Source organism: Sardina pilchardus, chromosome 16 (genome assembly GCF_963854185.1).
Source record: "Sardina pilchardus chromosome 16, fSarPil1.1, whole genome shotgun sequence".
NCBI classification, from domain to species: Eukaryota; Metazoa; Chordata; class Actinopteri; order Clupeiformes; family Clupeidae; genus Sardina; species Sardina pilchardus.
The window spans coordinates 16,905,918-16,928,583 of NC_085009.1; the positions used below are offsets into that span (position 1 = coordinate 16,905,918).

At 39.7% G+C, this 22,666-nt stretch overlaps 2 protein-coding genes across 2 annotated transcripts; both read left to right on the forward strand.

Moving 5' to 3' along the window:
* Positions 1-12: 12 nt before the first annotated feature.
* On the forward strand, positions 13-11,289 carry LOC134059549 (Fc receptor-like protein 2). The gene is made up of 7 exons (XM_062515994.1): positions 13-28; positions 5,901-6,140; positions 6,728-6,979; positions 7,067-7,348; positions 8,860-9,135; positions 9,561-9,806; positions 11,210-11,289. Exons 1-7 carry the CDS (start codon positions 13-15, stop codon positions 11,287-11,289), a joined length of 1,392 nt encoding a protein of 463 aa, XP_062371978.1.
* Positions 11,290-13,867: 2,578 nt separating this feature from the next.
* Positions 13,868-20,084, forward strand: LOC134059417 (Fc receptor-like protein 5). Its single transcript, XM_062515810.1, has 9 exons — positions 13,868-14,117; positions 14,651-14,983; positions 15,086-15,364; positions 16,228-16,473; positions 17,273-17,566; positions 17,967-18,086; positions 18,226-18,250; positions 18,883-19,001; positions 19,735-20,084. The coding sequence occupies exons 1-9, from the start codon at positions 14,078-14,080 to the stop codon at positions 19,824-19,826; spliced, it is 1,548 nt and encodes a 515-aa protein (XP_062371794.1). The 5' UTR covers positions 13,868-14,077; the 3' UTR covers positions 19,827-20,084.
* The last annotated feature ends 2,582 nt before the right edge of the window (positions 20,085-22,666 follow it).

The following is a 22,666-nucleotide window of genomic DNA, read 5'->3' on the forward strand; positions in this document are numbered from 1 at the left end:
TTGTTAAAGAAGATGTATTCTGAGCAAGGTATGTTTTAATTTAATGAATGATGGTCACGCAAGGAACATTATGAGCATGGTTGTGTTGTATAAGACAAATGGAACATCATTTGTGTAGATGCCTTAAAACATGTTAATGTAAGTGAAGGAAAGGCCATTGATTCGTTCTTTCATTGCATTAGTAATGGAAGGAGGTAATGAGGAAGTCAGAGATTGTGTGTTGGCGATGTAAGATAACGTCATGTTTCAGAGGAAGCTTCGTGTGCGCTAAAAGTTGAATTCCAACTTACTAACAACCACATTCTGTTTCTATGCTATTGTACTTAATGATTGTGGGAACATTGATTCATATCTCTCTCTCTCTGTCCATGTGTTCTGTCAAAAATGAGACATAGACTTATCATAAGCAATTAGACAACACGGCGGTTGACAACACTACATAAAATGGCAGTACTGTAAGCCACTGAAAGTTTTACATGAACATACTGTAAAAGTCTGTCTTACTATGATTTTGACTCTCCATTATTTCTATAAAGTCAGCATATTAAATGTTAATCGGCAAATAATCTGCTATGAGGGGTTCGGGTAAAGGGTCAATAAGCTGAATACTGGGGATCTGTGGCACACACCGCTGCAGCATATCAAATCAGGTCCATGGGGATCTGGGTTCATACGTCTGACCCTCGGTCCTTTCCCACTCTCACCCTATCGCTGGACTTGTTTTATGACTATCAGAATAAAGGCAACATAACCCAAAATGTACTTTAGAAAAATGTTTTTGAAAAAAAAACTAACTTGTGTTTCAGTGGTTCGGGCCGGGGTATTCATAGTGATGGAAGATTACAACAGTGGAGGAGGGCTGTTGAGGGGCGGAGTGTGAGATTACCAATGCTCTGTCTGTCTGGTGCTCACCAGGCAAAAGCATCACAGAAGTCAATGGTCAACAAAATGATGATGATGAATATGCCTCTTCTTTTTTTTATTTTTCCAGCGGAGAGGCATGGCAACGTCAGAATAAACAGATTTGAGGATGGTCCTGAATAGGACCAGAACGTTTTGCACGCACTTCTTGAGTAGCACTTTTTCATACAATAAAAACGTATTTTTAGCATCGGCTATAGTGGTGTGCGAGTTCCGTTCCTTTTGACTGCTGGATGTACTACTTTTGGAACACCCACATGCACACAGCATTACTCAAGTTAGACATGTTGATCTGATCAGCCCATCCAGCAGTCAAAAGAGAAAAGAAGAAGTAGGTCTCATTTTCGAAGAGGACGACATGGAGCTCAGACACTTGCCTCTGCTGTTATGTGAGTGTTCCTCCTCTCTCTCCCTCTCTCTCTCTCTCTTTCTCTCTCTCTCTCTCTCTGTGTGTGTGTGTGTGTGTGCAAGGATCAAGTGTAGTGGTAAAATGAGAGGTGGGTAAACTATAGGTTCTATAAGGTTGACTGGACCATACGGTATCAGATACATGGTGCATTTTGACATCACAAACCTTCTCGAGGAGCAGTTTCCAGTAAAGTTAATACTTCACTCTTCAATCTTCTGTACTAAGAGAATGGTTGTGATTTTACTCTTTCTCCCTGTCTTTGTACCAGCTGGTGGCTTAGAATTGTACAATAATAGTGTCTAGAGTAAAACATACATTGAAATTACATTGATTCCCATCAGAGAGTGACTCTCTCTCTCTCTCTCTCTCTATCTCTCTCTCACAGCCCTGAGTTTGTGTCTGGGCTATGATGAAACAGAAGGTGAGAACAGATTGAGCCACAAGTGCTTTGCTATTGAAACGGGACTGTTTTTGCTTATTTTGAGTAACGTATTGAGTTACGAGAGTATTTTTTATTTCTGCTATTTTATTCATAGACAGCCTTGTGAATAACTGGAATAAGTAATATTCCAGTTATTCCTATAGTAATAGGACTGTGTATGCTGTCCAGTACAGTGCGGTACAGTGCAGTACAGTGCAGTAGAGAGCAGTACAGTACCTAGGCAGTCGTGGCCTACTGTTTAGGGCTTCGCGCTTGTAACTGGAGGCTTGTCGGTTCGATCCCTGTCCAGTCCACGGCTGAAGTGCCCTTGAGCAAGGCACCTAACCCCTCACTGCTCCCCGAGCGCCGCTGTTGTGCAGGCAGCTCACTGCTGGGTTAGTGTGTGCTCCACCTCACTGTGTATTCACTGCGTGCTGTGTGTGTGTATTCACGAATTGGGATAAATGTAGAGACCGAATTTCCCTCAGGGGATCAAAAAAGTATATACTGTACTTATATAGGAATCCTTAAGAAGTCTACCTACTAACATTAAGTATGATGGTGAATCAACATTTTGCATTCCACACTCTTTTTTTTCTTTCACCAAAATCACATTAACATTTGGCTCAGTGTTAATAATGTGATCACCACTTTTCATACATTTCAGTTGTAGCTACTGAACAAATAAAAAATCTGCATTGTGAGTAGAGTCACAGGCCAGAAAGGTGTGCTCAACTCTGCCTGAATGATAGGGTTTTGGGTGTGTGAACAAGGAAGCACTGAATAAAACAAAAAGTGTATGCACTCTCAAGCTATAACTCATTTAATTCATATGAAAACATGCCACAACACGCTTTTCAGCCTATGCCGTCTCCAGTGCCTTGAGCATAGCCCGAGCATAGGCTGAAACGCGTCCGTCTTGTGACATGTTTTCATATTAATTAAACGAGTTATAGACCGAGAGTGCGTTTACTTTTTTGTTTTGTTCATTGTGGTTAGAGTGTTAAAGGTGGGGTAGGAGATCTTTGGAGCATGCTCTCTGAAGCATTTTTTAACATATTGCTTGAAATACTCTTCACTTCACACCCCCATTGCAACCAATTAATTAAAAGTTTTGACACAAAAATGAAAAGTTTTAGTGGCCTCTAGAACGAACAATCCAGGAAAAACACTATCCAATTATACTGAACGGACTGTTAACGATGATTGGATTCTGAGGCATCTATCAAACTGCAATCTGCTCCTCCCTCTCGCTCGTGAACAAGCATTGCACCAAAGATCGTATAGTTATTACAGTAAGATGAATCATAGAGGGGGTTTTCAATGGAATGAAATGGCGCCCACTTCTGCCTTCTAAATGGGCGTGATCAGTGACGAGATCATTGGTTTAGAACGGTGTAGAAGCAGCAGAAGCAGTGTGCCGTTGATAACAGGTGGCCTGCGCAATTAGCGGAGACAGGTCAGGTCAGGAGGGACAGGTCGTGAACAAACAGTGTTGGGAAGGTTACTTTAGAAATGTAATGTGTTACAGTTACAAGTTACTCTGTTTAAAATGTAATAGTAGTGTAACTATTTGAATTACTTTTTCTGAGTAACGTAACTAATTACTTTTGATTACTTTTTGATTACTTTTCCGATTTTTGAATGATATATAGTCCCCAAATCCATGCGAAGATTTCGGCCTTGGTCTAGCTACAGGCTGCCGAGCAGTTCTGTACAAGCGCACAAGGCAGCAAGGGCATTCAATACATGAATTAGCATAACATTTTTTGTGAGGATAATATAATGATAATCATAACACGTTTACAGGCAGGCATATAGGCCTACGCTGATGGCGCTGTAGACGTGATAGAGCCTATCAGAAGGTCCCGTATCAAACTATGGCTGAGGAGGGAAACAGTTCTTTTTACATACAATATTCTTTGCAAAGTTTTGCTGACAATATTGAGATGTAATTCAAATTGTAATTTTGAAAAATTTCAAAAGTACCTGTAATTGAATTACAATTTTTTCTACAGTAACTGTAATATATTACTGTTACATTTATTTTGTAATTAAATTACGTAACTCAATTACATGTAATGCGTTACTCCCCAACACTGTGAACAAAGTATATTTTTCTATGTATTTATCTCGCTGGAAAATACGATTTCAATGTGGGAATGTTAGAAAGACGTGTGCCTTGTAGAATATGGGTTCGTTACGTGCATTGCTGAATGTAGGGCTAAGGGAATGATCATAATCCGAGATAAGGTTTATTTCTCCCTTTTGCCTCCTAAATGGGAGTGGCACTACGTCACAGGGAAATCGGAATTGACCCTCATATGAGTCGTCTCGCTTTATAAACCGTCTCTGATCGCACATTCCATACTTTGGAGGCGTGGCTTCGGGGGGAAGTCTGAAGAAAGGGGTTGGGACTTTTGACCTGTGTATTTTCAAAATGCAGCTTTGCTGGAATCGTTTTCCAGGAACTCCTACCCTACCTTTAATGTACCTAAACCCTTGTCTTGGACACTAAACAGTGAAGCATATCCCAATACAATTAACCCTATGAGCCCTAAGCTGTTTTAAGGGCATTTTCACTACCTCTAGTTAGAAGCATTTACAGTATCCTGGTCATTGTAAGTGCCATTCACACATGCTACATATTGTTTTTTTCAGCACAGTCTAGGCTATCCAGATCTGCCACAATATCATGTATAAATACTTGCATTGATTTGATTTAGATTTTTAAATAATAAAAAGTTGAAAAGCGTACTATACAAATTCTTACATTTTGACGTGTATCTCACCACAGCAAGCTCACATCTCGACGGAACTTACATGGTTATGTAGGCCTGACTGTCCTGAACACGGCAATATAAGAACCATGGTGGAGGTATACTTTGGGGCTGAGCAATTTACAGAAAGATGTGGTGTGTGCCTTCCAGAAATAAATGGCAATTTTTATTTAGTGATGAAAAAATGACTTTTTGGCACTTTTTGCACTCCATATTTGTGACACTAGCTGATCTGACATGACTTGTTTGCGGTAGCACACATGACGTGCACAGATGATGATTCTCTATAATATTTGTTTTACTGCATTGCAATGAACAAAGTAAAGGCAAAAAGTGTTTATTTGTCAAACAAATTTGGATGCAATATGAGTCTTGAATTGGATACCATAGCCTACAGAAGTGTGCTAGGATCTCAAAACCGTGTTATGAACGTGACTTGTCATAGAGAAACACATGATAACATTGGATTATGAACATAGGCTATTCCACACAAAACACGAGGTACGTGGAGCTAAATGAAGTTATTATTTTGCTGTCACTTCGTCTGTTTTATGGCCTAGAAGGTTGTATTTGGTATCTGTGGATAGCTCTAGCTCTCCTCTTTCATCTGACATGTGTGCCAAATCTTTTTGATCGCGATTCCACGAGGAAATCAAACGAGAGTAAAGGTAGCCAAAGCTATATGACATTATTATTTGTTTGTAACTTCGTCTGATTTTATCATACGAAATGATCGATGTATTTGGTATCAATGCAAAGCTCTGCTTCTCCTCTTTCATTTGATATGCGTGTCATGTCTGTGCGATGCGTGGTCCGCGAGTAATTTAAGCGAGAGTTCTGGATGCGCCGGTGAACGCAGAGCAATATAGACTGTAAATATGATATACTTTGATTTAACTTCATCATTTTATTTTATTTTCATACTTGATCGTACAGACAAGTGTCTAGTATCGTTGGAAAGCCCCGGTTCTGCTCTTTCCTGCAATATAAGTTTCATCTCGCTGTGACTAATAATAGCGGAGCAATGTAACAAAGAAAATGTGTGCGTTTTTTGACGCACTTTGCGTCCGTCGGGCTCATAGGGTTAAAAACTGCTGAGAAAAAAAACACTCATACCACAGTTACAGTATCTTAGTATCTTAACAGGTATCTGTGCCTTTATGCAAAAAGTCAATGCAACGCGGGATCTTACCAACACAATGTTCACCGTCACTTGCGTTAGGTGCTGAACGGTTAACCATGAGGGCATTTGAACAGATATGCACTGAAACAACCTGTATAATTTACTGATCATTTAAACATCACTGAACTTTGTTCATTGTGTTGATTCCCACTGTAATTGCCATTTAGTTTCTCTGTACTCCTACAGCTCCCCCTACAGCAAGAGTGGTGGTGGTGTCTCCTCAACCTCCTTTCTTCTCTGGAGAGAGAGTCACTCTATGGTGTAACATAGTAGAGTACACAGACTGGGGTCAGTATTTCTGGTACAGAGACAACCGCCTACTCCCCAGTCAGACCAGTGAGACCATCACCATCACACTCCCACAAGAGGCGGGTCAGTACCAGTGTTCTGGACAGAGGAAGGATCGTCCTCATGTATCATCACGAAGTGAGCATTATCTCATTTGGTGCAAAGGTCAGTTCATTTTGAAATTCTACACATTAATTTTGCATTTAATGTGTATGGAAGCTGAGAAGGGAAAGGAGAGACAGAGAGAATTTGAATTGATTCAGATTTAGAATGATTTGTGTAACAGACCATCAATGGGAGACTCAATGGGATCTCCTTTAAGAACAAATAATGAATGTATGTTGTCTTCGAAGGGTAAAGGTGAGTGGCGAGTGCTATGGGAGTTACCACAGAGTTCACTTTTGTACCATTTCACGGTCCATAATAGAATAGAGGCATGGTATTTGGCATTAGTGGCTTTCAACAATTTGTGTTTTCACATTTAGAAATGAATGAGTTTTACTGTTTTGTCAAATACCCCTACCAGAAATTAAGCATCCAGCAAGTGCTAAGCACAGACCCAGAAGAAAGTGTTTTTTTTTTTTCTGAAGCTTTTTTTTCTATAGTGCCACATGTGACAGACCTGACATTGGCTAAAATGTGTTTATACTTTAAACAATGTACCACTGACTGGTTACATTCATTTCCAATAAACCTAGAAGAAAAGCCAACTCCAACAATTACAGAAAGAGGAAAGAGAAGATCAGTGTTCACACGCAAAGTAACCCTGAGATGTGACATGGGTCAGTCTGCTGGATGGACATTCTACTGGTACAGAAACACACAGACCTCTGATCCTGTGGCCCAGACTGATGGAGACTCCTACAGCATCAGCTCTGTTAAAGTCTCTGATGGAGGACAGTACTGGTGCAGAGCTGGGAGAGGAGACCCAGTCTACTACACACAGTACAGCAATGAGGTGTGGGTGAAAATCACAGGTGAGTTTGGTGTGGCCTTTATACAGTGTGTCTAACGTTGGGAAAACTGTACAACTGAAATGAATTTGTGTGTTCTGTTTTGACTAGAAAGTCCCAAAGCTGTTGCAACACTCCTGCCCAACTGGCCAGACTTCTTCCGTGGAGAGACGATCACCTTCAGATGTGACATACAGGGAGATCAACATGGACACTGGCAATACAGCTGGTATAAAATAGGGAATGTGGCACCAAATCCATTACATACCAGGAAAAAGTTCACAATATCTTATGCTGAAGAGTCCGACAGTGGTGAGTACAGCTGCAGAGGAACACGCAGTAGAGACCCACAGACATCAGAGACCAGCGCATCTGTTAGAATTACAGTGTCAGGTGAGTGGACATTTGCTGATAGGCTATTTCTTCTAGAATGAATGCTGTATTGCTATAGCAATAATAACTTGTTTTTATTTTTTTCCTGCTACTATTACTTATTTACTACTATATATTTTGAAACCTGATATTCTATTCTCAAAACTATAAACACAAACACTAAATGTCAAACTACATTCACAAAACCTCCAACCTCTGCAAAACTGAACAATCATACAGTTGTACCTGTTTAGTACCAAAATCAAACGCTGTCTTTAGATCATTTCACAAAGTGGTCAAAATAAAAAATACTACTGAGCAGTCATTACACACTTTATTAAAAAACAGAAATCGCAATGGTCAGGGCAGCTCATATACAGTAGCTCCAGGTGACATGTTCATTGTACAGTATCTAAAAAACTAAATAATAAAGCAAAACTATGTAATAACTCAGTGGATTCAACATTTACTGGAAAACAAGGCGCCACAACATGAGGTCCCAACCTCGCGCAAAAGGTTATGATTTGTCAAGCATGAGCCTCAAATGATGATTAAATTATGAAGATGGACAGATTGAGATTTAGAAATATGACATTTCAACATATTTAAGGCATCTTTCTTTGAAACAAAAAACATACTAATGTCAAAGCATGATTATCACACATGATTATCACATGAATCCCTTGGGGATCAATAAAGTATCTATCTATCTATCTATCTATCTATCTATCTCTATCTAATTAGATGCCCAATTAGAATATACAGTATCCCTTAATCTGTGTGAGAGACCCCACATCTCAGTCCTCCTACACGACTTTCCTTTCTGTGAATGAGATAGGGGTGAGGGGCTGCAGTGATATGGCTGCTAATATATTGCATCAAAAATAGTGTAGAGAACTAGTGTTTTACTAGCTTGTAAAAATGTATACTGTATTATGGTATTTTGACTGTGATATGAGTCACTTTCCTTTTTTGTAACAATTACAGTATTTGCTGCCAAGTCTATAAGGCATAGTCTACAACATTTTATATGGAATTATTTTAATCACAAATAGAAAAACCAAAGCCAGTTCTTAGAGGACTTCCACAGGTCTGGCTGACTGAAGGAGACTCAGTGACTCTGAGCTGTGAGGTTAGAGGCTCCACTACACTCTGGAGATTCCACTGGTACAAGACTGCCCCCTACAGGCCTGGGTTGACACGTATCACACATGAGAACAGAGGATATATAGAGGATACATATATGTATGTAGAGCTGGTCTCAGACAGTATCAGAGGAAGTGGAGGCTCCTACACTCTCAGCCCTGCTGCTCTTAGACACACAGGGGTTTATGTGTGCAGAGCAGAGAGAGGAGAGCCAGCCTATCACACAGAGTTCAGCCAACCTCAGCCTCTCTGGGTCACAGGTGATGTACACTTTTTTATTGCAATACAGATGAGATCTACTGTAAAACAAATTTTCCAGAACACGGTTGATGTTTTGTCCTAAAATTTCAGACTGTTTCATAAACTGTTTTCCCCGTTTGATTTAGGTCGTTCTCCTCCATCCTCCCTGGTTGTCCATCCCGATACAAATCAACATTTTGATCTTAAGTCTCTCTCCTTGAGCTGTGAGGGGATTGTAACCTTAACTGGATGGAGATTGAGATGGTTCCCAGGATGGTCAAAGCATAAAATGTGTCCCAATGGTTGGGCAGAAGCAAGATCCACTTGTAGAGGAGATAAAGCATTTTCATCAGAGAGTGGAGTTTACTGGTGTCAGTCTGAGACTGGAGAGCGGAGTAATCCTGTCAACATTTCAGTGCATGGTGAGAAAACCTTCATTAAACATTTTTTGAAGAATATTAATTGTCATGAACAAACCATGATTTATTGTTAACATACATTTCGTTTCCTTTTTTGACTTCTTGTACAAACAATATCTTTGCCAAGTTTTGACTGATATAATTTGAATGTTAATGTAATGTAATTTGATGTGATTGTACAATAAATTGCTTTAGACAGTCACTAGCCATTACTAATGTAATTTTATTTCTAAAATGGCTAGTTAAATCAGTATGAAAATGGTTTAGGGTTTGGCTCTGTTTACTGTGCCATTACCATTTGAAAGATCGGGGTGAAATATGCACGCTTATCAAATGAAAGAATAGTAAGTTGTAAGAATATTGATCTTCAGTCTTAGAGCTGTACATTTACTGTATGTGATTTATTGGGACTGTTATGTGCTGTACAGATGGTAGTATGATCCTGGAGAGTCCAGCCCATCCTGTGACTGAGGGAGATCCCCTGACTCTGCGCTGTAGATATCGCTACCAGCCATCAAACATCAGTGCTGACTTCTATAAAGATGGGACACTCCTGCAGACCTCCACCACAGGAGAGATGACCATCCCTGCAGTCTCCAAGTCACATGAAGGCCTCTATAAGTGCAGGAACCCAGAGAGTGGAGAGTCACCAAAGAGCTGGATCACAGTGAAGGGTACAGTAAATCTGAACTAATCGCATCTTTACTAACATACAATGATTTCACACAAAATGACACGACTCCATGCAATTTCAGCCTCAACTAGTGGTGCCATTTCAGCTTCAACTTCGGAATCTGCCAAGCCAATAGCAGTGAAGGTGGTAACTGGACTGGTTGTTATCTCTGCCATACTTAGAATATCATTTTGGCTGTATGGTTTAAATAAGTCACAAGGTAAACACTCCCAACACTTCCAAAGTGGTGCTTACAGGAGTGCCGGACATTGTTGTGTACCTTGTATAGTATGTAAATGAGAGGATTAATTTGTTGTCTCTTGTTCTACAACACAACCTGCCTCACAAGCATCGATGCCGTAAGTTTTTCTCTCTTTCTTTCGTTCTGTTTTTTTATGCATGGGTATCTTAATTACAGGGGGTAATATTCCAAATAACGTGTTTACTGTTTGTCGACTGTTTTAAATACATTTGAACTTCTCAGAATAAAAGAGGTATTATTCAGCTGCAGGGCATCTATTTATGGTACAACTGATGGTCTAGTAGCCTACTTTGTTTCCCTCTAGCGATCAGGAACACCAGAACACCAACCAGAACCCGGACTGGAGTCCGTCTGGAGGAAGTGATGAGGCCCTGTCAGAATATATGACAATGAAAAGAGGTACCACACACGTACAGTACAATACATACACGGTCAAATCACTCTATGTTAGTAGCATTCAAGCATGTGGGATATATGTATAATACAGAACTCTGAAATCTCTTCCAGTTGTAGATACTACTCATACATATGTCAACATCAACTTCAAGAGTGTACCTCGTAGGGTGGGTGGTTGCACCGATAGTAGTAAGTGACCTCGAGAAATGGAGATCTGTGTAAAATATCTCCGGATTTCTCCTTCTTAACTCTCCTAATTACATGACCAAAAGAAGACAATAGAATGTTGAAAGCACTACACAGAAACTATCCATATCATAGCTTTGTTACAAAAAAGAATGACGTCATTAACTGCTACTGCTGTGTTTCCTAACATTTACAATCTCAAAAGAACTGAATAAAAACAGGTAAAAGTAGTAATTTTTAATGAAAAGAATCTTTCTCTTTGTATCTCTAGATTACACATATGAATATGAAGTAATGGTAACAGCAAGAGCAGACATCCAGAGAAATGGAACCTGACTGACTGTGTGAAAATCAAAGCACAAAATGTGATATATCCCTGACAGTGATGATGTAACCCTGATCAGCTAAAGTTTTTTTTGTTGTTGTTGTTTTGTTTTGTTTTTTTTAATCAAATCAGTCTTAATGTATAACAGTAAAGCAGCTTTAATTTAATATATTGTGTGACATGATAGTTTCACATTTTGCAATTGATTTCATTTTGATTTTTGAGTATCACTGAGTGTCTGGAAATGCATCATACAAATTGAGTGTATTCTTTTATATTGTTTTCTACTTTGTACTGTGTCAACTTTACTTGTGACATGTGGATATGTTTATAATTAAATCTTTGTAATTCCATTTTGTTAAATACTTTCTCATTTGTTGGTTAAATGTTTAATATTTACAAGAGCATCCTTCAGATGCCAATAATTGAACAGAGCAATGGTGTGGCGTAATTACAGTAGATAGAGATAGATAGATAGATAGATACTTTATTGATCCCCAAGGGGAAATTCAAGAAATTCAGTAGGGGCCATCATGCCAATTTTAGCAGAATACTAACAGAGACGGCCATAGAATCACTGATAAGTTATGTAAGATGGCACAAGAAACGCCTCAGGAAGATAATTGCTTTGGCTGTGAAGGTTTTAGTGAGCCTTGACATTTAAGGACAGAACAGCAGTTTTGAATATTGTGTAAAAACTATGATTAATCCATATATTTGCTAAATTTACTTCAAATAATTACCAAATATAGTTGGTTAATTAATTAACCAATAAACTATATAAACTTAAATGTAATCAATATCACTTAAATTGAATGCAAGGTAGAATAACATACAACCTACAGTCTGGATTAAGTATGGGATGTGACTGAAGTTCATGTGTGAGTCTAGGCCTTTGAGCAAATATTTTTGTCAATACAGTGTAAGTGTACAGTATATTACAGGGATAATTGTTCCCACAAAAATTCATTTCTAAAATACTAATTTATTGACCTTAACGCAAGCGGATGATGGTGGAAAGATGGTTTGTGGATTTGTGTTTTTGTAGTTCTAATGACTGAGTGTTTAAGTGAGCTGCTGCAGAGTGAGGATGTGACACAGAATAAAGAAATCTCTCAAAGTAGCTGCATTTGCTCACTGGATGAGCGAACGCAGCATCGCACAACCACAAAGCGTTTCTCACATCCTGTTTCAAAGATGTACCAGTGATATCTTGTGCTGAAATCATGCAGGTCAGAGTAACAAATAATAATTTCAGTAAAGTTTTATTCAGTTCTTCTCAATGCAATTGTTGGGGAAGGCGTAATTTCTTTAATTTTGGTGAAATTTGATCAGCAGGATTTGCTGCTCTGAGGTTCTGGTCCATTTGCAGGAGAGTCTTCAAGGCCACTTAAAGTTCATTAAATGTGTCTCATCTGCTCTGTCACTGGCAAATGGTATGAAAAACTACAGAGATCAATTGTTAGAGACTGTTGAGGTTGATATATAAAAAAAAAGAAGTTGATAGCAGAGAGGAAAAAGCAGACCATGTGACTGGATTTGCAGCTACAGATGACAAAGGTGTGAAATGAAAACTGAACTTCCTGCATACATCTTTGCACTCACAGAGATGGTAACTAAGCAACACAAAAAAAACAGAGCTACAGTATATTCTCTACTTGGGCTAGTCAGCAATGCAATGCTTGAGACGAAAACACTGAGTATATGAGTGTACGCACACACACACACACACTCACACACACACACACACACACACACACGCACACACGCACACACAAACACAAACACACACACACACACACACACACACACACACACACAGGCATACAAAGGACATGCTTATTTATAGTGTAACCATGTGGGCATAAGCACACAACAACTCAGAAACTGAGGGGAAACAGAGAGCGATTGAGAGTAAAGACAGCATGGGGCCCAGTCAAGTGTTTTTGCTGATATGTAAGTGTGACTTCTCTCTATCTTTACACTATCAGTCAAACATTTGGACACACCAACTTATACAGGATTTTTTTCTGTAATTTGACTTTTTTACAGAGTTAACACAATACGGCACACATAGCACATAAATGAAAAATAATAACTCCAATTTTTATTTACTTTCAATTAGTAGCACCATTTGCTCAGTCTCTCAATCAACTTGACCTGAAATGGCTTGCAGGAATTCCTATACATGACATGTTGCTCACTTTTTTGCTGCTTTTCTTACACTCAATTAAATTGAAATCAAGTTGTCTTTAATGAGACCAAAATGCAAAGTCATAAAGGTAAAACTTTGTGTGGGGAAGTCACTATTAAACGATGCCACAGAGAACAGTGAGTTGAAATCTAAATTCAAGCGCACCTTTAAACAATAACTGGTGAGAATGTCTCGACTGTGTTGATAATTGTGTTTCGATATTTTAGTTTTTCAAACGATAAACATAAACATGAGTATGGAAGGTGCTGGTGGTGTTCACAAAGTACAACCGGTGTAGCCATCGGTTTATTGTGCATTGACTCTCTCTCTCTCTCTCTCTCTCTCTCTCTCTCTCTCTCTCTCTCTCTCTCTCTCTTTCTCTCTCTCTCTCGCTCTCTCAGCCCTCAGTTCGTGTGCAATCACTGAACAAACAAAAGGTGAGTATTTTGTTGAGGTGAGAGGTATTTTTTCCTCTTCAATCTGTCAGTGGAAGCAGATAACATGTTAGATTCCTAGAAATGAATGCAATATGTTGCAATATGGTACAGCTTAAACTAATACGCAAACGCTGGACAGTTAGATAGTGGTTATGATAACCTTGTTGTTGGAAAGTACCGAAAACATCATTGCATCAGATCACTATTCAGACTCACTGCATTTTGGTTAACTTTTGCTCCTACAGCTCCCCCTACAGCAAGAGTGGTGGTGGTGTCTCCCCAGAGTCCCTTTTACTCTGGAGAGAGAGTTACTCTAAGGTGTAACATAGTAGAGTACACAGACTGGTACCAGTATTCCTGGTTCAGAGACAACAGACTAGTTCCAGGGGGGAACAGCAATACCATCGCGATCACACTTCCACAAGAGGCTGGTCAGTACCAGTGCTCTGGAGAGAGAGAGGATCATCCTCATATGTCCTCTACAAGTCCATCTATTGAAATTACATATCATGGTGAGAGGAGAGAAGTATGGTAATGTGTCAACATTGTGTAATGTGTCAATGTGTACAGTAAGATCCCATTCTCCTGCATGCCATTCTTCAATATTCTATCCTCGATCAATACAACGTGTTTGTATGCCTCGTTAATGCCAAATAGCTGAGGATACATCTCCCTCCAACCACTTCATTATTTATATGTGACTCAGACTTACAGTATTGAAGGTGAACTGTGGCATACAGCACAGCCATAGTGAGTCACTAAGGAGCAAACCAGCCATGCAACTTCAAGAATAGCGAGAATCGTGAAACGGTACCTCGTAGATATAGCTCTTTGGAGATTGTTTTTGTCTGTTATTAATCCTTCACCTCCACAACAAAAGTATTTTCATTGTGTACAGGGGAACGGAAAGTACGCAATTTAAAATGGCAGAGTAAAATATAAATATATTACAACTCTAGGGGGAGCTCTACAGTCGCCAAAAGTTCCTGCACCTGCATGGTGTCCCTTTTTGTCTAACATGGTCTATATATTTAATCACAAATAGAAAGACCAGATCCAGTTCTTGGGGGACCTCCACAGACTTGGCTGACTGAAGGAGACTCGGCGACTCTGACCTGTGAGGTTAAAGGCTTCACTACAGGCTGGAGATTCCACTGGTACAAGACTGCCCCCTACAGGCCGGGGTTGATACATGTGATTCATAAAATCAGAGCAGATTCACTAGAGCTGCTGTCAGACAGCATCAGAGGAGCTGGAGGCTCCTACACTCTCAGCCCTGCTGCTCTTAGACACACAGGGGTTTATGTGTGCAGAGCAGAGAGAGGAGAGCCAGCCCATCACACAGAGTTCAGCCAACCTCAGCCTCTCTGGGTCACAGGTGAGAACTTGGCTTTGTTTTTTTCTCACTCTTTTCATTTTTTCACAAGGGTCTTGGAAAGTGTGCTTGTCATATGCCTCCGATTTTATTCTTAATTTTTAGGTCTTTCATCTCCAGCCTCTCTGGTTGTCCATCCCGATAGAAATCAACATTTTACATATCAGTTTCTCTCCCTGAGCTGTGAGGGGAATGGAAACTCAACTGGATTGAAGCTGAGATGGTTCTCGAAAATGATGGAGCGAGAATCGTGCCCTTTTAAATGGATCTCAGAGGCAGGTTCCAGCTGCAGCATCAGATCACTACTTCAATCACACAGTGGAGTGTACTGGTGTCAGTCTGAGTCTGGAGAGCAGAGTAACCCTGTCAACATCACAATTCAAGGTGAGTTTAGTCAGACGTAAGTTTCTCTACTACAATTTGTGTGATCGTAGTGGTTCCTAAGACTTCATAAGACTTTCATAAGACTGCCCTTAGCATCCATAAACACTTAATTGTACAATGTCATTGGTGACTTGAAAGGCATGTTACACATAAAATGTATTATGGATAATGTAATGTGTGCATAAGTCATTTGATGGTTTGTTTTCGTAAGATTCGTTCATATTGCTTTTCATAAATTAAAGCCAACATGTATGCAATGAAGATGTACAAAATAGTGTTTTTGCCTCATGTTCTAACGTAATTACCTCTGCCAAGGAGGTTATGTTTTCAATGGGGACCGGCGTTTGTCTGTCTGTCTGTTTGTTTGTTTGTCTGTCTGTCCGTTAGCAAGATAACTCAAAAAGTGATGGATGGATTTCGACAGGGAAGGTCAGACATGACCCAAGTTAGAAACGATTAAATTTTGGGAGTGATCCGTAACACCATCGGGATTCCAGAGCTGTTTATATGTTTCGCTAAGTGGTGTAATGGCATGGTATGGCCACGTGGTGGCGATCGGAATAGTTTAGGTTCAAATGTATGACAACCTAGGAAGAACAATACAGGCGGTGGTCTGCGCTCTCTGAGTGCTTTTCTAGTTTGCTATGTCACTGCTCTGTACTATAAAGTTGGTCATGTGCTTCTAGAGAGTATAAAGAAGTAACTGATTTGCATAGTTATGTGCTTTCTAGTCCTAAGCATTTGCTAGCCCTGTTCCTTAAGCACTACAACAATTACCACTCATTTTCTGAACCAATAAGAAATTAAGCAATTACTAAATGTGACAATATGACAATACCTTATGTTCCCATTGTGCTGTACAGATGGTATTGTAATCCTGGAGAGTCCTGTCCATCCTGTGACTGAGGGAGATCCTCTGACTCTGCGCTGTAGATATCGCTACCAGCCATCAAACGTCAGTGCTGACTTCTATAAAGATGGGACACTCCTGCAGACCTCCACCACAGGAGAGATTACCATCCCTGCAGTCTCGCAGTCACATGAAGGCCTCTATAAGTGCAGCAACCCAGAGAGTGGAGAGTCACCAAAGAGCTGGATCACAGTAAAAGGTAGAAGTATTTTGGTTGTTGAAGTTAAATCTCACCTACAGTAGGACTCCTTGCACAGTCACAGTCAGCCCTGTTTCGATTGAAAAAAGGATTATGGCGTGATAGAAACGTAGTCAATGACTCAATACTCAAATGTTCACGTTAAGAAAATGTAAATGAAATCTACATAAAACACTAGGTGTGGTTGCCAGAACTTCACCATTAAAAATACGGTGAAAATGGTAAAAGATAATGTTCATTGTCATGTGGTCACTACTGGTGTGCAGAGTGTCCAAAGGATGTTGGCGCGTTGTCCAGCTGGCGTGACATCTTCCTCGGAGAGACAGTAACTTCCCACAGTGAAATCCAGGGAGAAAAACACAACCACTGGTGGTGCAGCTGGTATAAGGATAAATATAGACTAGACCAGTTCAGTTCAGGCCTGAGGATGGATGGAAGTAAACAAGACCAGTTGAGTTCAGGGCCTGAATACACAGTCAGAGGGGCTATTGGGTCTCACAGTAGTGACTCCAGCTGCAGAGGAACATACAGTATATACTGTATACATGATTCACAGATAGCAGAGATCAGTGAAGCCACTGAATTACAGTATCAGTTGAACTTATGAACTTGTATTGTACTTACCATATGCATTTTCACAGCCTAACCATACTGATGAGTAATGATTATACAAGCATAATAAACCAGGAAGAGCTGAGACACTTTAGAGTGGTGCTTAAAAAAAAAAATTTAAAAAAAAACCATCACAAATCTGATGAAATTACTTCTCATCCTTTCTAAACTGCTATTGTCTTATCAGAAAAACCCAAGCCAGTTCTTAGAGGACCTCCACAGACCTGGCTTACAGATGGTGATGTGACCCTGGAGAGTCCTGTCCATCCTGTGACTGAGGGAGATCCTCTGACTCTGTGCTGTAGATATCGCTCCAAGCCATCACACATCAGTGCTGACTTCTATAAAGATGGGACACTCCTGCAGACCTCCACCACAGGAGAGATGACCATCCCTGCAGTCTCAAAGTCACATGAAGGCCTCTATAAGTGCAGCAACCCAGAGAGTGGAGAGTCACCAGAGAGCTGGATTACAGTGAAGGGTAATACTCACCAACAGCAGCAAAAATCAATGCCAAAAATATAACAATTCAGAATTCACCACAAATGGTCTCTCACTTGCAGAGGCGTAAAATCTGTTTTTATAAAGTACAAGTCCTGACACATTTTTGTTCCAACTATTCACTTAATCAGCTGATTCTTATATGCACAACTCTTAGATCAGCCAGTAAGATCAGCTAAATAGTGAAATCACCTGTGTTGTTAACCACACGACAGGACCTGTACCCCGCGTACACACTGTCTCCGTCCGTCAACGGATCACGGAGGTTGGATCATACGGCAGACACAACCTCCGAGATCCGTCGACGGACGGAGACAGTGTGAACGCGGGGTTACTTTGTGTAGCCGTACTTTTACATCTCTGCTTACGTGTCCTAACAGTGTCAGCTCCACATTCTGGATTATTTTTGCTGTTAATTGTGGGCCTAGTTGTTGGACTGGTGATCCTTTTTGGCTTCCTCATAATACTGCTTGTGATCCATCGCTTCAAAAAGGGAAACGGTAGGAGCACTTTAAACATGCAGTTACATGTAATGTAGGCCAAGATGAAGTGTCCATCTTTAAGTGAGGTTAACTATTTAATTCCAGTACAACTGTGCTCAAAGTTTATGCTTGTCTCTGGTTTCATGTCTCGTTATAGGTTTGGGTACACAAACAACACAATCGTGAGTAAATGTTCCTTATCCATTGCTGAGACAGACAGGGCTGTAGCCAGAGTTTTCAAATGCTGAGGTCAAAAATGTATTTTTTCTTTTTAAGAAAATGGTGGAAAAAATTGACAGATTGAGACGTCAGATTCAGTAATCCATCCCTGATAATGGGAGATGAGAAAATGTTACACTGTAATAAACAGAGCTTTGTCTTCTATAGGCTACCTATTGTATAGAGTAGACCCATATACATGTGTGTGTGTGTGTGTGTGTGTGTGTGTGTGTGTGTGTGTGTGTGTGTGTGTGTGTGTGTGCACACTTCTTTAATTGCACCATACTGGTAATTTCACTATTTCAAAGCTTTCTGGTAATTTTTTCAATTGCATTATATTTGTAGCCTAATTCCACTTCTTCAAACTCTGCGATTTCTTCATGGCTGTGCTCTCCTTTTTGAGAAATCAAATCAAATTGTAGCTGCAACTGTGTGTCACGTGATGATTTTCACTGAATAAATGAAAATAAACCTGAACATGCATCAATTAATATCTTTCAGTTTTGATGTTAATATACAAAACATAGCCATTTTTTTAGCTGAGTAGAAGGTTGTTTTTTTATAGTTTTTTATTTTGTTCATGACTGATTTACAGATCTGTGACAACCTCTAGTGGTCAACAGCAGGAAATTACCAAACATGGATCTACGCAGGATCAGAGTCAGTCTACAGGAAGTGATTGGGCCCAGTCAGAGTGTATACCACTGCAAACAGGTCAGGCATCTGAAAAACCTATAAGGTGTGATAAATATGATCATTTGTTAAACAAGTATTAGTCTGACAAATGTATCTTTGTAGGCATCACAGATGATGTCTATGAGAACTTCGTAACACAACACATACCTCTGCAACATGACTGTGGAAGTAAGTAATTGTGAATTATTTCCTAATGTGTCGATATTAGACAATAAGAATGTTCTTGTATTCGTTCACATAATCATGTATTCAGCGAGTATTACTGACAATGATACAACCTACTGTAGGCTCAACACTTTTTCTGTTCTTGGCCCTACCACTACCACTCCCTCTGTTTTAGGTTAGAAAGATATGGAAAAGTGTTAGGGCTACAAGATCCTTCAAATTAAGAGTTCAGTGGGCGCACCTCAAATGGGAAATGTGTAGTAGTATCCTTCAATAGGCAATAGACCGTAAAAGTGTATGAGTAGGATTGAACTGTATGTCTGTTTTCTAGTAATCAACTAGCTTCAGGCTATAGTCTCTCTCTTTATTGTGTATTTCACACGGAGCTCTGTTGAGCACATCAGACTCGGTGGATATGTCTCATCTTGTAAACAATGGTACATTCAACAAAATTCATATAGTCCCATGACTTTGCATTTCATGGTGATTACATGAATACGCTGATGAAAACGCAATGGCTTATTCAGGATAATGACAAAAAGAAACAATTGCATGTAAACAGAAATCTTCCCCTTCCCTTGTCAAGGTAATGAAGAAAGATACGGTGACATTCCTTCTCCAAACCATGAAGTACAGGCACGAGTGGAACTCCTCAGACAGATTTTGACTGGAGTCTGAATGCCCAAACAAATGCTGAGACATGCACCGGATGAATTTTATGTTTACCCCAAATGATCATGATTTACATATTGTATATGTCAGATGGTTTGGGTTTTAATTGCTGGCAACTTCTCGATCATATAAAAGTTTGGATGTGTTTCAGTTTAGCCTATAGGGTTTACTGGTATTGATTTGCCATTTTTTGCATTTGATATGCATTTCCCTTTGGCTGTAAAATAGTGGCATTTAACCATCAACTAGATTGTATGATTCAGATTAAACATATCCACACACTACATGTTTTTGTCTTGTATTTTGTTGAATAGTACTTCTCTGACCAGCAGAGGGCAGTAGGCTAGCTGCTGAGAATACAATGCATATGCAATACAATACAATGCATCTATGCAATGTATTCTCATTTCTCATACAATGCACCTACCACATTTAAAGCATATGACCAGCGCAGTAATGATTGAATCCATACAAATCATCTGAGTTGGTGCTTGTGGGGAAATGTGAGGAGTTACGACTTAGTGTAGGTGTTTTACAGCAGAGGGTGTTCGAGAGGAAATAAAGCATTATCAGATGTGCCAAATGTGCAAGCAGCTTCACACATTATGTCCACAAAATGTCATATCCTGCTTCAGTGAGCTCTTGTGCTGGACATCTGCAGGTCAGGACGGTACGTATTGCAAGAGCAAAATGGCTGCAGACCATGTTTGAGTTGTTCCATCTGGTCTTACATACAAATATGTGGAACTGTAATAGTAATCATAATATGCATGTGACAAATAAACCTCCTTGTATCCTTGTAAATTGCAAATGTTGCAATTCAGTGTATCCCAGTATGTTGAGAATAATTGCTCTTAGACTTAAGGATGACTGCAAGATAATAAGAGGAATTATATATGTAAAAAAAAAAGGCAGAGACTATTTGCACCCGGGTGTAAATAATGAACATTACTATTTACACCCGGGTGCAAATAATCAACATTACTATTTACACCCGGGTGTAAATAGTGTAGTAATCAACATTACTATTTACACCCGGGTGTAAATAGTGTAATAATCAACATTACTATTTACACCCGGGTGTAAATAGTGTAATAATCAACAATACTATTTACACCCGATGTCTAACATCCATGTTCTCTGTCAATAGGCCTGTGTATTTACCAGCTCTACTGTAGGCTAGGCCTAATAGTTTTGAACAGTTTTTAGCTGTTTTGCCATGTCTGGGTTACTTGGAAGTGATTATACAAATATTAGGGTAATGAGTGGTCATGTGGTAGCTTCATCAAAGACAAGCTACTTTAAAGAGTTGTTTTCTGAGTTGTTTTCCAGGCAGCGCTGCCACTGTTGACTTAAAAACACTTAATCCTACTCCTAACCTTAACCCTAACCTTAACCTAACCTTAACCTAACCTTAACCTAACCTTAACCCTAACCTTAACCTAACCTTAACCTTAACCCACGCCTAAGCGCCTTCCAGGCAGCGTTGGGGGCTCAAAGTCAAAACACAACCTTTCTAACAACTACTGAAGCCTACTTCTACTTAACTCTACTCATAACTGAAATAAAACCAGTAAATCTTTGACAGGTTCAAAAAGCACAAACTCTTATTTGCCGCGAGGTAACGTCATCTAAGAAAAAAGAAGTCATGGTGCGTACTTTGGCAGGCAAAAAAAAAAAATTAATCTGAGGTTCGAACCCAGCACCTCGAGCATGGTAAATCAGTCACTTTACCGCTGTTCTGCGCCCCGTTGTAGAAGAACGGGAGAATACTAATTATTGACTCACTTGTTGGGGTTGCTAGGTAACGGTAAACAAAACAAAAAGATCGTGTTTCTTGATTGTGCTTGCAAACGGACAGCTTTACCCGTTCACTGAATAAAGTTTGTGGAAATTTAGCACCACTTTCCCATCTCAAATATAGTTTTAATAATCCTAACTTGTTTGATTTAGGTAGGCCATCTCCTGCCAAGATGGTCCCGCTATGTTGGATAGCACGCATTTCCGGTTTGGGTGCAAATAAGAAAATGCCTCCATTCCACTATTTACACCCGGGTGCAAATAATCACTCCGAAAAAAAAAACAACAACAACTTCTGATTTAAGAATTATGGGACCATTTCCAGGGAATTCTTGTGATGACATGTGTGGCATACCCTGCGGTCATATCTCAGCGTGACAAACTTCTCTAAAAGGCAGTTCCAAGAAGAGTGTTTCTTGCAATCATAATGATGACATACCCTCTCCCCACTGCAACTCTCTCAAAAACACTCCCACAGTGTAGTACTGCAAAAGTGTTATCATTTGTTGCAGTCACCCTACTATCAGAAATAGGCCACCTAAAGCGGAAATTCATTAAATAGTTTTCACATCACATAGAGGCCGATACGATCAGCAAGTACTGTGATCAGAGTTTATTGCCATAGAAACAGCAATAGTTGGATTGAGCTACAATGTTTGACTGTATCGTAGTTAACTTTGAATGTAATAGTCATCTGCTCAATGACTGTACTTACAGTATGTATCATATAACATTATTAGTGATGTTGATTGAATTGAATTGATAGTGACTGTTAATTTAAAAAAAAAAAACAGCAACAACAGTCAACAAAGACAACTAACAAAGATACACTTTGAAGATAGTGTGACTGGACATAGAGGCACAGAAGAGAGGTGTGTGATGACAACACAGGGTGGGTTGATGAGACAACAAAGAACAGATTCTGCTACTACCTAGGTAGCACACACATCTACTCCAACCACACGCCACAAATAGCCAAAAACTCTGAGAGCAGAGGAAGTCTCATGCATATACACACACAGAGACATAAACCCACGCCCACACAG

Excerpts from the sequence above, each read along its gene's own strand:
- LOC134059549 (XM_062515994.1), top strand. Across the intron at positions 6,980-7,066 it reads GGTGTGGGTGAAAATCACAG|AAAGTCCCAAAGCTGTTGCA; the intron begins GTGAGTTTGGTG and ends TGTTTTGACTAG. Across the intron at positions 9,136-9,560 it reads TGTCAACATTTCAGTGCATG|ATGGTAGTATGATCCTGGAG; the intron begins GTGAGAAAACCT and ends TGTGCTGTACAG.
- LOC134059417 (XM_062515810.1), top strand. The coding sequence starts at position 14,078 with ATGTCCTCTACAAGTCCATCTATTGAAATTACATATCATG. Across the intron at positions 14,118-14,650 it reads TATTGAAATTACATATCATG|AAAGACCAGATCCAGTTCTT; the intron begins GTGAGAGGAGAG and ends AATCACAAATAG. Across the intron at positions 19,002-19,734 it reads GTGTATACCACTGCAAACAG|GTAATGAAGAAAGATACGGT; the intron begins GTCAGGCATCTG and ends TCCCTTGTCAAG.